The sequence below is a fragment of the Vicugna pacos genome, chromosome 9 (assembly GCF_048564905.1).
Source record: "Vicugna pacos chromosome 9, VicPac4, whole genome shotgun sequence".
Lineage (NCBI taxonomy): Eukaryota > Metazoa > Chordata > Mammalia > Artiodactyla > Camelidae > Vicugna > Vicugna pacos.
Genome location: NC_132995.1, coordinates 51,585,309 through 51,600,386, shown reverse-complemented (window position 1 = coordinate 51,600,386; position 15,078 = coordinate 51,585,309). Strand labels below are relative to the sequence as shown.

Here is a 15,078-nt window from a genome sequence, read left to right as displayed (position 1 = left end):
CTTAAATTGGGAGCATTAACTAGCTCCCATGTAGGTCTTCGGCTGTACCAAGGTCATAAGGTAGCCTAACATTTTGATAAATAAAATTAAAGTGTAAGGTTTTTTTAAGTTTGGCATGGGAGGCTCAGAAATCAAGGCCCGGCTCATCTGAAACGTTCGTTAAAAGATGAGATAAGCCCCCTAAGAAAGCTAGAGCTTTCAAACATTTTCTGCCAAGGCTGCAACCAAATTTAAAGTGGCAATCTCCTTCTTTCTCACTCCGTCTCACACACACCCCTATCATGGATGTAGCTAATGTAAAGGCAAAACTTTACCTTTGGAGCAGTCCTTGTTTGGGAGGTATCAAAATTGAATGAATGCTGGGTTTCCCTGCAGTTGATTCTAAGTAGCCAGTGCTGATAAACGGCTCAGAACTCGAGGTGACCTGTTATTAAGTGACTTAACAGAACGCCCAGTCACAATGGGACCTGTTTTAACCAACCACGAACGGACCTATGGACTCTTTTCATCCTTCATAATTGGAAACTGTCTCTCCTTACTTAGTGTAGCCACCGTGAAAGCAGCATCCCACCCTCTCCCAGAAGATACCAGTCCCCGCCACCCAGGTTTTCTGCCTCAGGGAACTACTCAGTGAACCTGTTCCCTAGCAAGAATAAACTCAGCATTCACGTTTCTGATCGCTCTGGCGGCCACTGTCTTTCCTTTGACCTTATGGTGCCCTGTTGGCCGTGGCTAAAGCTGAGGGAGACTTGAAGTTATAACTTTGGAGCTTACAAAACCATAGAGGGCCTCTCTCTCCCCTCCCCCCACCCCGGGGGCTCAGTCCTGGTCTTTGCTTGACTCCTTTGGTGCCGCATAAGTAACGTTAGTGACGTTTCCCAAGGCTCTACCCGTCAAATGTGCCTGATGTCCTCTGAGGTAACACAGTGCCTCAAACATGTTCTGAAGCTGTAATGATCAGCACCTACCTGGAGATCCCCTTTTTCCTGACCTAAAACTCACATATGGTCCCGTAGGAATTATGGAAAAAGAAAGGGCTCTTTAAGGGAATGCGCTATTCACAAGTATTCAACAGGGGACAGGAACATTGCAACTTTTCAGCCTGAGGCTGTATAGGTCGGCTGTGATACTTCGATTTATAATAAGAAATATATCTTTGGTCATCGTCGCTGTTTCTCGCACAGATTTTCTAAAACCCTGGGAATTTCCTAAGTGATGAGAGGCAAAGGTTAATGTGGCCTGTTGTTATGTTAATGAGGCAACTTGGACTTCACCTAAGGGAGGGGAGGCTGGTTGCCAGTGGAGCCAATCAAATGATTAGAGGGTTGGAATTTCTAATCTCACACCTACTTGCACCTCCAGGGAAGGAAGAGGAGCTGGAGATTAAGATCCATCAACAATGGCTAATGATTTAGTCAGTCCTGCCTCTTTAGTGAAGCCTCCATAAAAACCCAAAAGGAGGCAGCTGGGAGAATTTCCACATTAGTGAATGCATGAGATTCAGGGAGAGTGGCCCCTTCAGAGAGCATGGGAGCATTCATTGCACCCTCTCCCTGGGCCTTGCTCTGTGTATCTCTCCATCTGGCTGTTGATTTTGTATCCTTTAATATCCTTTGTAATAAACTGGAAATCCAGTGAGTAAACATTTTTCCTTAGTTCTTTGAGCCTCTCTAGCAAATTAATGGAACCCAAGGAGGGGGTAGTTGGTACCTCTGAACTATAGCCTGTTGGTTAGAAGCATGGGTGATAACCTGGACTTGAGATCAGCATCCAGGGTGGGGATGAGGGGGACAGTCTTATAAGACTGGCCCCTTAATCTGTGGGATCTTATGCTATCTCCAGGTAGTTGGTGTCAGATTTGAATTGTGGGACAGCCTGCTAGTATCTGGGCACTGCTTGTTGGTGTGGAAGAAACTCCCCCTTCCCACCATGGAACTGGGTGCAGGATACTTTTATAGAGGTACCAGGGTTCCATGCCCACACAGCTTTCTCATTCTCTACTACCTTCCCAAGCCAGAACTTGCATGATCTTGCCTCAGAAGAATGTAATGAGGGCTCCCAGTCAGTTTCTGCCTCCTCCAAGGTCAATTGGAGTCAGCTCAAGTAATAGAGTCATTTCCTTTATTGAAACTTGCCAAGCTCAAGAACCCAAACCATCCACCTGCTCCCAGCAGAGACAGGTTTGCCAATCTCCTTTAGCCATGGTTAGCAGAAATTTGAGATTAATATCTTCTGATTGTTCCCATGTCATTCTGACAACCTCTGGGAATTCAACAAGCTGTTCAGTATCAGAATCAATGCCTGGGACCTTGTTCAAAGTGTGGTTGAGAACCAGCGTCAGCAACTGGGAATCTTAGAAGTTCAAGTCCTCAGATCACTTTCTAGACCTATTGAATCAGAAATTCTAGGGGTGGGGCAGAACTTTTTTCTTATTGTGGAAAAATACATAAAGCATAAAATTCACCATTTAACCATTTTAAGGCGTACAATTCAGTGGCATTTTGTCCATTTACAGTATTGTGCAACCAACACCACTATCTAGTTCTATTATATTCTCAGTGCCCCAAATACCCATTAAGCAGTCACTTATCATGCACTTTCTCCCCAGCCCCTGACGGCCACTAATATGCTTTCTGTCTCTATGAGTTTGCCTGCTTTGGACATTTCACATAAATAGGATCATCCAAGATGTGACTTTGTGTCTATCTTCTGTCACTTACCATAATCTTTTCAAGGTTCACCCTTCAGTGTATCAAGGCTTCATTCCTTTTAATGGACTAGTAATATTCCATTGTATGGATAGACCACATTTTATTTATCAGTTTGTCAGCTGATGGACATTTGGGTTGTTTCCATCTCTGGCTATTATAAAAAATGATGCTTTGAGTACCCATGTATGAGTTTTTGTTTGAACACCTGTTTTCTGTTCTCCTGAGTGTACACTTAGGAGTAGATTTGCTTGGTCATATTGTAACCCTGTGTTTAATTTATTGGGGAACTGCCATATGTTTCCCACAGAGGTTGCACCATTTTATATTCCCACCAGCAATTTGGGAGAGTTCCAATTTCTTCACACCCTTGCCATCAAGTGTCATTTTCTGGTTTTTTGATTATAGCCATCCTACTGGGTATAAAACATTATCTCATTATGCATAGCTACATAGTTTTGATTTCCTGCAGTTGTTTTTAAGTAGCCTTCCTGGTGACTCTAATGCATCTGAAGTTTGATGCATTAGAAAGTTGTCCATAGTAGGACTCAGTATTCACTTAGGAACTAGTTATAGAAATACACAATCTCAGGCCCGTCTCAGACCAACTCAGTCAAATTCTGCATTTTAACAAGATCCCCACGTGACCACTATATAAATTAATGTCTGAGAAGCACTGGTGTAGGAGACAGAACTAAATTGCTAAGACTTCCTAATCATTGCTTAAACGTACTAGAGTTAGGGTCTGTGTTGTACCCCTACTGTTTGCCTGGTATATTCTTGTTTAACAGTCTAGAAAAGTGAAAGGAGCATGAAATTTGGAGTAAAACAGACCCAGTTACCAACCCTGACTCCATTGCTTACCAGATGGATGATCCTGGGTTAGGATGGGCTAGAGCTAAAAAGGAATTAACATCTGCATCCTGCAGAGGTTAGAACTGACTGACTTTAGGTGTGTAAGCATCTAATACAACTCAGCATAAGGAAGTTCACTCAATCTTGCTCTGCCCTCTCCCCCTGGCCCTACACCACCCCTGGCTATTGTGAGAGTTTTAAGGAAGCAAATCGCAGCTTTGACTTCTCACATCATGGTGAATGGCTTTTGGGTCTCTAACTCTACTATATACCAGGTGCAAGGCTGATACTTAAACCCAAGGCATTTCATCTCATCTCACTATGGCCCTAAGAAGAAACAATTACTATCATCCCCTTTGTAAAATGAGGAAACTGCAACTCAGGTTGAGAATTTTGTCCTGGGTCACTCAGTGGGAAAGACAGAATCAACACCTAGGCAGTTTATCCCCACTCTGCTCCCTGGCTTTCTCTCCTTTGTGAAGCCTGATTCTACCTGCATAGCTACATATCTCTCTTACTCTTTCTGTTTCTTGTTCCTATCTTTAGGGATGGGAGACATGGGAGGGAACAGTGTATTCATAATGTGATTGACTCTTTTGTCAATAGAGAAGTATTTAAAGAGGCAATGTTTCTGCCTTGCCTCAATCCTGGAATCTTCCATTCACAGGAGTGATTATGTTGACCCTTTTTCCATCCGGGAATGGCAGTGAACCTGGAGTGAACATCTAGCAGTGGAGTAGGCAGGGAGAGGAAAATGGTGGCAGTGATACTTTGGGAAGAGCCCCTGCAGCTCATGGCCTTGTAGTTGACATGGTGGTAACACATGATCCAGCTGAATTAGTGGGACACTGAGTTGGTGTATCTGAACATGCGGTCAAAGTTCAAATTCCAATTCTACCTGAAGAGCCGGTCGCTTAACTCTTCTGAACACTGGTTTTCATAACTCCAAAATAAGGATACTAATCCTTACCAGGCAGGGTATTGGGATCATATATCTGACAGCATCCAACAAGTGCCTGAAGCCTAATGGATGCTTCCTAATATTCATATTTATTTAGATGTCTACTGTATGCCAGGGGCTGCTCTGCATGTTTTAACATCAGTTCTAAGTGTACTTAATGGTCATAAATGTCCTTGGAGGTAGGTCCTATTATTACCCTCATCAACTCTGTTTTAAAATATGAAAAAGCAAAGCACTGAGAGTTTAAGGGATTTACCCAAAGACACAGAAGATGACAGTAATAGAGCTAACTATTACATAGAATTTTCAATGTGCACACAAAAACTTGTACATAAATGTTCATAGCAGTATTATTCATAATAGCCAAAAAGTAGAAACAATCCAATGTCCATCAACTGATGAATAGATAAGCAAGATGTGGTCAATCCATACAATGGAATATTATTCAGCTTTAAAAAGGAATGAAGTTCTGATACATGCTACAACAGGAATAAGCCTTACAAAGATGAATGAGAAAAGATTTTGGAGCCAGCAAGGAGCAGGTGGAGGAATGAGAGGTGACCAGAGAAGAGGTGGCTGGCAACTGGAGACTTTTGGAAGGAGAAAAGAAGCTTCCAAAAGGGATGTTAACTAAAATGGGTTTTGTGGTATAGGATATATAACCCTGTCTTCCATCTTTGCACAAAGTCTTGAAGAAAATGTATGCTTTCTGAAGTTGGCTTTGCTTTGGTGGGGATGTAATGAAGTGCTGATTCAACATGCTGATTCAACATGATGTGAAGAATGAGAAAAAGCTGACCACAGGGCCCTGAGTTGCATAAAGGTGGAAGGAATGGGTGTCAGAGTTTGGAGAAAAGGAAAATGTTTGGAAGAGGAAATTAAGTGCATGTGACAAGTTGTTTATCAGAGATAATTAAATGTTAACAGAAAGAGCCAAATTGAGGACTAAAACATGCACTTATCATTGCAGCAGGAATTGATGGGGAGAAACGGCAATGAGGAAGGGCAGATGCATCGTCCATCCACCTTTAAAGAAACAGGGATGAGCCAGCAGTATTTGACCTAATATCCCAGCCAACCCAGGTGTATTATTTTTCTATTGCTGCTGTGATAAATCACCACAAACTTAGTGGCTTAAACAATACACAAGAATTATTTTACAGTTCGGAAGATCAGAAGTCTCACTGGGCTAAAATCAAGGTGTTAGCCAGGCTGCATTCCTTCCAGAGTGTCTAAGCTCCCCTGACTTTTCCAGCTTCTAGAAATCACCTGCCTTCTTTGGCTCATGACCCCTTCCTTCATCTTCCAACCTCTCTTTGATTCTGACCCTTCTGCCTCCCACTTTTAAGGATTCTTATAACTGCATCAGACACACCTAGATACTCTCTGCCTCTCAAGATCCTTACCACAATCATATCTGCAAAGTCCCTTTTGCCAGGTAAGGTCACATATTCCAGGTTTCAGGGATTATGACACACACATATTTGAGAAACCACTATTCTACCAGAGCAGTTGCCTACTGGCAGCATCCTGCGACACTTCCTTTGAGGTGATTTGCCATGCAGCAATGGATAACTAGAACAGTTATAAGTTCCAGCTCAGTTCCTCCTGGCTGATGCAAACTTTCATGATAAATCTGCACCACTGACATCCTTATCATACAAAAGGTGGCAGAGGTGCCAAGCTCAAGACAACCTGGTGGGTCAGGGCAACCATGAGCTCCTTCTGGAGAACATTTATTAGTGACAGGCTGCCTCTCCCTCTCTCTCCATACCCTCTTCTTCAAAATGAGGAAAAGACCAGGATGAACTCCCAGATAGGCACATTTTCCAAAATTACTATTACCTTAACTTTGCCACAAGACACATCATCAAGTTGGCATCACACTGGATGTTAATTGCTGTGGATTCATGATCGGTTATATATTATATTTTATGCATGCCTTGACTTCTGATTCTTGTGTTATAGTCTAGCTTCTTATCCCCTTGCTCAAAACCTTTCCACTGTTCTGCAAAACTCTCATCAGCAAAGTGCTAGGGATTCTGCTGAACTCCTCTGCTCTTTGTCAAAGAGGGAAATTGTAAGCATGATTTAAGATCTGTGCTCCTGGCTTCTTACAAACACTTGCCCTGTCAGATACAGATACCTCCCATATGTCCTATTTTCATATCATTTTAACAACTTTATATAATACCTTGTGTCATTTCTGAGTCCTGAAAATGAACCTATTTCTAGAGTTTCTCTGGAATGTAAGGATTCAAAGAAGGATGGGGTGAGGAAAGACTCGATACATCTTAGTGACTGACTGGGTGGGAGAAAGGAGAGAAAGGCACGGGGAGAAACAAATCCAAGGCTCAAAGCTCTGAAACCTACAAGACCAGAAGAACAGAAAGAAGTCAGGAGAGCAAGTGATGAATTGCTGGTAGCAAGTTTGACTCCAGACATGTTGACTTGGTGATAATGTTAGGGTAATGGAATGGAAATAGTAAGGCTGGATGTAAAGAATTTGCATGTCCAGGGGTGAGAATAGGAGTGAGATGTGTGACTTATTTTAACCCTCAGACATTTTTCTCCAATGGAAATATGTGGCAAGACAGTACAAAGTCTTGGTTTAGAAAAAGTTTTAGAACCCAAGTTGAAGATGTATGAATGGGCATCCTCTATTGTAAATTCGCCACTTGCCCATTCATTCATTTGCACACTTGGATTCCTTCATTTATTAATTAAGTTTCTACTACATGCCAGATCCTGGGCCTATAGCAGATAGTGTGCATATTAGTGGTAAATAAAGTAAAATCTTGTGAATGGATAAGCTGCTCAAAGTTGAGGATAAAAAGAAAAACAAGAAAAACTTCTTTGTCACTGTGTCAAGGAGAAGGCATTTCAGTAAATATTTGTTGAATGAGTGAGGCAAAGGAGCATGTGGACTTTCCCAGAAGTACCAGATCGTACCAGGGAACTGAGAAAGGTCATGTTTCCACAGAGGTCAAAAATATAAAGGCTAAGTTCAGAAGAAAGATAAGGGTGGAATATTGCAAATGTGTTTTCTCAAAATTTATTTGCTTTAGCAAGGTAGCGAAAAAATTGGAAATATTTTGAGGTTCTCATGGAAGTTAAAATGCAATACTGGTTGCTCTTAACCAGAGACTTAGACTTCTCTCTCCCCATCCTTTCTCCTCCTCCATCTCTCTCTTCCTTCCTCCTTCCTTTCTTCCTCCCTTTCTTCCTTCTTCAGGCCAACAAGCGATGCTGGTGACACAGTCACAGAGCAGTTGAGTTCAAGGAAGTTGCTAAGTTAAATCCAGGAAAGAACATTTGAGGGACAAAAATAATTGTCTAGAAAATACAAAGAACCTCCTTCCCCCATTTTAAAGAAAACAAACAAACAAACCCACAAAGAATGAATAAATGAATGAATGAATAAATAAATAAATAATTGGACTTTTTATTGAAAAGAAAATCTTCCTTGGAACCAACTGATTCAACAGTGAAAAGTGGAATTCCTCTGTGTGAAGGCAGGATCCTGGAGTCCCAAGTCCACCTCCTTGGATTTCCTCTCACCCATGCAGTGGCCCAAAAGAACCCCATGGACATCACTCAAAGCTGAGTAAGGCTCTGAGGAACCCCAGTTTGAAAATGTCTGTTCTAGAAGAAAGAATGCAACATCACATACGTGGACATCTTTTATGGAAGGGAGGTCTTTAAAACCTTGACTCAAGTTGTTGACTAACTTGTTCTTTGAAGTGGAGAGAGATGAGTCACCGAATGTCACACCCTGACTCAACTGCCTTGAGATGGCAAAACAATGGGAATAATCTTACGGAAAATACTAGCAGGCAGCCAACTGAGATGCAAGGCTCTGATGGTGCCAGCAGAGTGAAGATATCTGCCTACTCATCTTACAGGCAAATGCGACAGAGTGTGCAAATTCAAGGAGGGTTGAAAACGGATTACCTGTCATGCTGACATTAACCGTGTGTCCAAATCTAGGAAGCTTGTGTGTCAGCAGTCACGCTGTGAAAATAGGTAAGAACCCTATAATCCCCAGGAATGAATAGATGAGTTAGAAGGTGGGTAAAAGTCAGTACATGAAACCATTTGAGAGGGAAGAAAGGTCATATTGTATTAAGATCAACAGTAAATACACAAATTGACTAATCTTGACCCAACCCTGTCTGAGTGTCACGCTTTCTCGTTCAGCCCACAAAGAACGCAGTGAGCCACATCTTGCATGATTGCCGCCCACAACCTTGTGGGAAAAGGCCAACTTACCTGCCAGGCTACTGATGTTCACCAGCCTCCCCTTGGATTTCCTAAGAAGAGGCAAAAATGCCTTTGTGACTTCCACAGTCCCGAAGAAGTTCACAGCCATGCATCGCTTGTACTCAGTCATGGGAGTGAGCTCTCCATCAACTGGATAGCTAAATATCCCGGCATTGTTGACCACAGCCCACAGTCCTGAGGACAAAAGAAAAGGCTTGGAGATTTTTGAGATTGGGCAAGACTAAAGAGTAGGAGGATTTTTAACCCTTCAAGCTCTGGCGTCAAAAGCATCCCATTGAGATTTAGAATCCAAGCAGACCACTTAAACTCTCAAACCTCAGTCTCCTTGAATACTTAAAACCACCTACCTTGAGGAGTTGTGTGGAGCATAAATTTGTGAAATATTAAGCAATGATTTTTTGGAGGTATATTCGTTTAGCTCAAAGCCCTTTTCTACATCCAGGCAGCTAGATATTTGTTCTGTCAGTGGAGGGATGACACAGCAAAGAGGTGGTTTAATAAGCCTCTACCTCATGTTTCTCTCTCAAAGGAGTGTATGGAGACAGTATGACATCTTTAGGACATGCAGATATAAGATGATATATCTTGTATGCAGTGCAATGATAGAAGAGCCTGTCTTCCCTTTTCCTTCAATGACAAAAGAGTCCCTGTCCCAGGGAAACAGGAAAACTAGAGCAGAAGTGCCAAGAGCTAAGAAGACTGCAGACTCCCTGAACCCTATTCCCTTCTCCAAGTGGCCTGATCCCGTTGACTGACCAGAATCCCCAGGAGAGCTTGTTCAATCACAGGTTGCTAGGCCTCACCTCCATGGACTCTGATTAGGGGTGTGTCTGGGGTGGGGCCTGAGAATCTGCATCTCTAAGAAGTTCCCTGTGATGCTGATGCTGCAGGTCTGGACCACACTTGGAGAATCACTGTCCACAAGTAGTTTTCAACCTTGACTGTGCAGTAATATCACCTGGGGGCTTTAAAAATCCAATGTCCAGGCCACATCCCAGATAATTAGATCAGAAACTATGGGGTGGTGGAGAAAGAGGCCCTTGGCGTTAGTAGTTTTTAAAATTCCCTACCTAAGTGATTCTAATATACAATAAGCTTTGGAACCACTACCCTAAATGGTAGGAAAGGGATAATACAAAAACTCCAGGTGTTTTAGGGGAGAGGGATCTGGAGCAGAGAGGAGTGACCTGGGTCCTCTTTACCTCAGAGAAGCCAAGGTGACAGGATCTGGGGTGTGTTCAGCCAGACAGACCTGAAGCAGATTTTCTGAGTTCCCTGAGCCTGGCATGGTTTAGACCAGTGGTTCTTGAGGTGTGTTCCAGAACCAGCCACATAAGCATCAACTGGGAACTTGTTAGAAATGCAACATCTGGAGCCCCACTTCAGACCTGCTGGATCAGAAACTGGTGATCAGAAATTGTTGTTGAAGCTCAGCACTGCGATATAGCGTGCCCTCCAGGTAATCCTGGTGCACAAACAAGTATGAGAACCTGTGGGACAGACAGGAGCAGAATGAGCCTCGGTGCTAGCAAGGGCACAGAAATGGCAGGAGGAACCACCCCAACAGTGCTTTTCTGATGGAATCAAGGAGGTAGGAAGCAGCCAACCTGCACGAGCACTGGACAGAGTGTTGGACATCTCAGCAGGGTCCAGCATGAGGCACTGACCATCAACAGTGAAATGTCCCATCCCCAGGAATTTAAGATGTTACCCTGGGGAAGCAGTGTAAAGCTCAAAATGACTGAAATGGTTTTCACCACATGGCAGAAAGCTGGCTCAGAAAAGGAAACTGAGTTGAGTTATAGAAAACGAAGTTACATTTCCTGCAGACCTGAGTTGTGGTCTGACATTTACATTCAGTAATGACTGGGAGCCTTAAGTGAGAGGATATCTGACACATAGTAAGTGTTCAACAGCCATTATGAGAATGGTTATGGGAGGAGAGGGCGTCTCCATTAGCACCTCCAAGTGATGGCTTTAATTCACTCAGCCTGTTGCTGAGTGAATTAAAGCCATCTTCGACCAGTCCACATGCACCAGGTGGAAGCTTGAGAATGCCCTAAGACAGCGGTTGGCGAACATTTTCTATAAAAGGCTGGATAGTAAATATTTTACCACTGCAGGTCCTACTCTCTCAACTCTGCCATTGCAGTGTGAGAGCAGCCACAGACTATCTGTAAATGAATGGGAGTGGCTGTGTGCCAATGAAACTTGATTTATGGACCTGGTTATTTGAACTCCATATAATTTCATGTGTCAAAAAATCTTCAGATTTCTTTTAACCATTTGAAAATATAGAAACCATCCTTAGCTCACAGGTTCTACAAAAACAGGTGGTAGATCTATACAACATTCCATAACTGACAAAGTTAAAGAGATAAGAGAACAGATTAGTGATTGCCAGACGTGAAGGATGAGAATATGGCTTTAAAAAGGTTGTATGAGAGACCTCGGTGGTGATGGAACAGTTCTGTATCTTCATTGTGATGATTTTGCACAAAATTACACATTATAAAATTGCTGATTTACACACACACACACACACTTGCATGTATAGGTGGTGAAATCTGAATAAACTCTGGGGTTTACATCAATGCCAATTTCCTGGTTTTGATATCTTTACTAGTTATGCAAGATGTTAGCATTGAGGGAGGCTTAGCAAAGAGTTCACAGGATCTCCGTGTACATTCTTTGCAACTATGCATGAATGGACAATTATTCCAGAACACAATGTTAAAATTAAAAAAAGCAAAACAGACAGGGCCACAGCTTGCCAACTCCTGCCATAGAATTCAAAGCTGGCCAATAAGCCCCTTATAACTATAGGATTTAATAACAGTTTTTAAATAATTAACATTGATTAATAACTGACAGTATGTTCATACTAATTTTAAAATATGTCATGTAGGAATGCAGCACAGTTGCTGGCTGTCTCACAGGAGCTAATGTTTTCTGGTTTATCCACAGGGCCCAGAGGGTTCTTTAGCAAACATTCTTCTTGGTGATTTTAAGCTCCCCTCTTTCACTGCTCCACTTTTCTTTGACTTGAGAGGCTGAAGGTAAGAGACCTTGAGAAGAGCAGATAATTCTGTGTTGGTATTACACTGGTGTGTCGGTAATTCTGTCTCAGAAGAGGACTGCTCTCCAAAATGCGGGCCCCAAAACAGCATGGGCTCACACGTTGCACCCCTTCATCCCAGGATGCTGGCATGGTATTAGCATGTCAAGAACCAATGCTTTATCATTCAGTATGGTCAATACTGCCCCTCTGGACCTCACTAGAGGGATCTTATTGAACGTCTCCATGAATAAGACACCACAAAGTCAACCATAAGAAGAACAAACTCAACCCTATCAAACAGCAAAAGACCAGTCTAGGAAAACTACCTTTCTAGAAGATGAATACATGTTGCTAAACTTGCTGAAAATTAACTGCTACTAAACAACCATCTATTTTTCTCTCATTTCTCAAATGTTTACTAAGTATTCACTATATGCCAGGGGCTGTACTTACCTTTGAGTGAATGGAAAATAGGGGCCCTTACTGATTGCTTGGATCATGCCAGGGACACTTGTAAGTGCTGTCTATATAATAACTACTCCTTCAACTACCAAATGAAGGAAATAATATTACTTATGTCAGCTATAAAGAGGATATAAGTAGAAAGTGCTTGAGGCTTCATGGAAAACCGCCAAATAAAGCCAGCATAGGAGAAAGCAGAGCTAATAGAGAGCGGAGGTCCTGATGACATTGCTTAAGTGCCTGGATCCAGACATCCTGGAAGCCAACTGGTCTTTTTAATCATATAAGCGAATACACTCCCTTTATGCTTCAGCAGTTTTGAATTGTGATGTGTCACTTGCATCTGAAAGAATCCTGATGGAAACATGATTCTGGTTCTAAGGAACTTTGTAGTGAGGTGTGGGCGATGGATCGTAATGATGTATCAATGTAACAATGCACTAATACGAGCGTGTGCAGGTATGTCCAGGAGAGGAAGTGAATGATGTAACCTGTATTACCAGGAGGATCACACAAGAGATGTTACCTTTGAGCTTAATCTTCTGTGGGAGTAGAGTCTGCAACTGGACAAAGGCAGAAGTCTTAGAGAAAGAGACTGGAGGAGGCAAGGGAGAAATTTCAGTTAAGAGGAAGCTGGATGTGCCAAGATATGAGCCAACACATTCTACTCTGGAAACCATTCAGAATTTACTGAATGGACTAGCAGATATTGCAGATTACGGGTTCGATAAGGGCCAGTATCCTGAATGGCCTTCAATCCTTGTTAGGGTGTTTGGTGCTGAATGGAGAACCATAGAACCATTCAGTGAGAGAAAGCACAGGCCTGGCTCATGAGAGGAACCCCAGACATGGAGGTTCTGTATATCAAAGGGTTTTCAGCCGATGGGTGACATTGTAAGATGTGCACATTGTAAAAGTCACTCTTTATTTGGAAAGTGATGGGGAAAGACAGCTTCATTGCAAGGCCGTTGTGGGAGCTCAGGTGGGAGATGAGGTCCCAGTTAAGCCGCAGCTGCCTGGAGATGATAGAAGGGGCAGGATGACAACAATCTAGGACATAGACTAGACAGGACTGGGGACCAATAGAATGCAGAGATTGAGGTGTAAACTGCGGGTCTAAGTGACTTCCACTTGCTAGCTTGAGTGATTAAGTGGCAGTGCCAGTGTCTGAGCTGTGGGCTGCAGAAGGGTGACCTGGCCTGCAGACTGGCAGCAGAGGAAAATCTAGTGAGGTTAATTTGGGATGAACTGAGGTGGGATGTCTGGTAACCAATTTTATAAGCATATAGGTTGGGGCATTGAGAAGAGGGCTAGATTGGTAATACAGATTGGGAAATTATTGAATTAAATAGCAGTGTTTCTCAGCTCTGGCAGAGCGTCAGCATCACCTGGGGAGCTTTAAAATGTACTGATACCTGGGACCCCCAAATGGGATCTTCTGCACAGCTGACATTCTCAGCAAAAGGAGAGCAACAGTACTGGCCTGATGGTTGAAGGATTAGTTGAGTTACTGTACGTAGATACTGATTTGATTGGTGGGGGATTGGAGGTATGATGAGTGTGTGATCTGCGCAGTCACCCTGGGCCCTGTGCTTCAGAAAGTCCTCATGCTTGGTTTAATTTTCTGCTGGAACCGCCTTAAAGTCTTAAACAAGCCCCCCTCCCATAATTTTCATTTTGCACTGCCTGCCCCCCACCCCCCAGCTATGTTGCCCAGCCTGGGTCCAGCCACAGGTATTTTCAAACACTTCCCAGGTGAGAATTCCTGGTATTGGAGTAGAAGCAAGGAAGCAGGAAGTTTAAGGATGGAGCCCTCAGTAACATGCACACTTACGGGAGGCACAGGGGAATCAGGAAGAGGTTCATACAAGAGAAGCAGAAAGAATGATCAGAGAACTAGTTGGGTAAGAGAGGGGCTAGAGACTCCAAAGCCCAAGCAAGGGAGGATGAGCCACGCCTTCAAACACTGCAGACAAGTTAAGATCATGTGTTTAGCATAATACTGATTAGCTTGGCCAGACCATTTAGGGAGCCATGGTGAGAAGCAAAACCAGGGCAGCAGGGTTCCAGAGAGCTTGATGAAGGAAGGAGAGGAGAAAGGCAGCAGCTAAGGGAGGCCGCTGATTACAAAGCTATTTTGTAAAGTCTAATACATGTTAATATTGGTGGGAGGAAAGAAATTGGGGGGTGGGGTAGGAATTAATGGGAGAGTGACCGAGCAGATGTTGGAGGAAACGGGATGAAGAATTCTGTAAGTTCTAAGGACAGACCGTGCGTGACTCATCCCTAACATTTTCTTGTCTACGTGAGGCCTTTTACGTGGCAGATGCTCAGTACGGGGGTCACCAGGTGCGGCCGGTAGCCAGGACAGACTAGAGGGCAGTGGTAATTAGAGGCTGGATCCAGTGTTTGTGAGGAAGATGGAGAGCAGTCAAGGACACAGGTAGCTGAAGGCAATACCTCTGTTCTGCACTTTTTCCATGACTTTGCTGTGAGCATCTTTTATCTGCTGCGGTTTGGTTATGTCCAGCTGGAGCACAGAGAGGCGCGTGGAGCAAGTTCTTCGTAATTCCTCTGCTCCTGGTCCTTCTTCATTCAGAACCCCAGCAAATACTGTGAAGCCCAGCTTATCCAGATACTTGGACAAAGCATGGCCAAATCCAGAATCGCTACCTGTAAGGGGTCAAGGCAGTAGAAAGTGGGCTTAACATAAATGGTAAGAGAAATGATTGAATAAGGAAAACACT

General features: G+C 43.2%; 1 protein-coding gene across 1 annotated transcript in view; it reads right to left on the bottom strand.

Moving 5' to 3' along the window:
• The window catches only part of HSD17B2 (hydroxysteroid 17-beta dehydrogenase 2), a 55,503-nt gene that overhangs the window by 11,116 nt on the left and 29,309 nt on the right, over positions 1-15,078 (bottom strand). Inside the window, exons 2-3 of the mRNA XM_006207524.3 lie at positions 14,792-15,004; positions 8,797-8,982 (exon numbers count right to left, since the gene is read on the bottom strand). Of these exons, the coding sequence (XP_006207586.1) occupies positions 8,797-8,982; positions 14,792-15,004 (399 nt within the window). The remainder of the gene's footprint in view (positions 1-8,796; positions 8,983-14,791; positions 15,005-15,078) is intronic.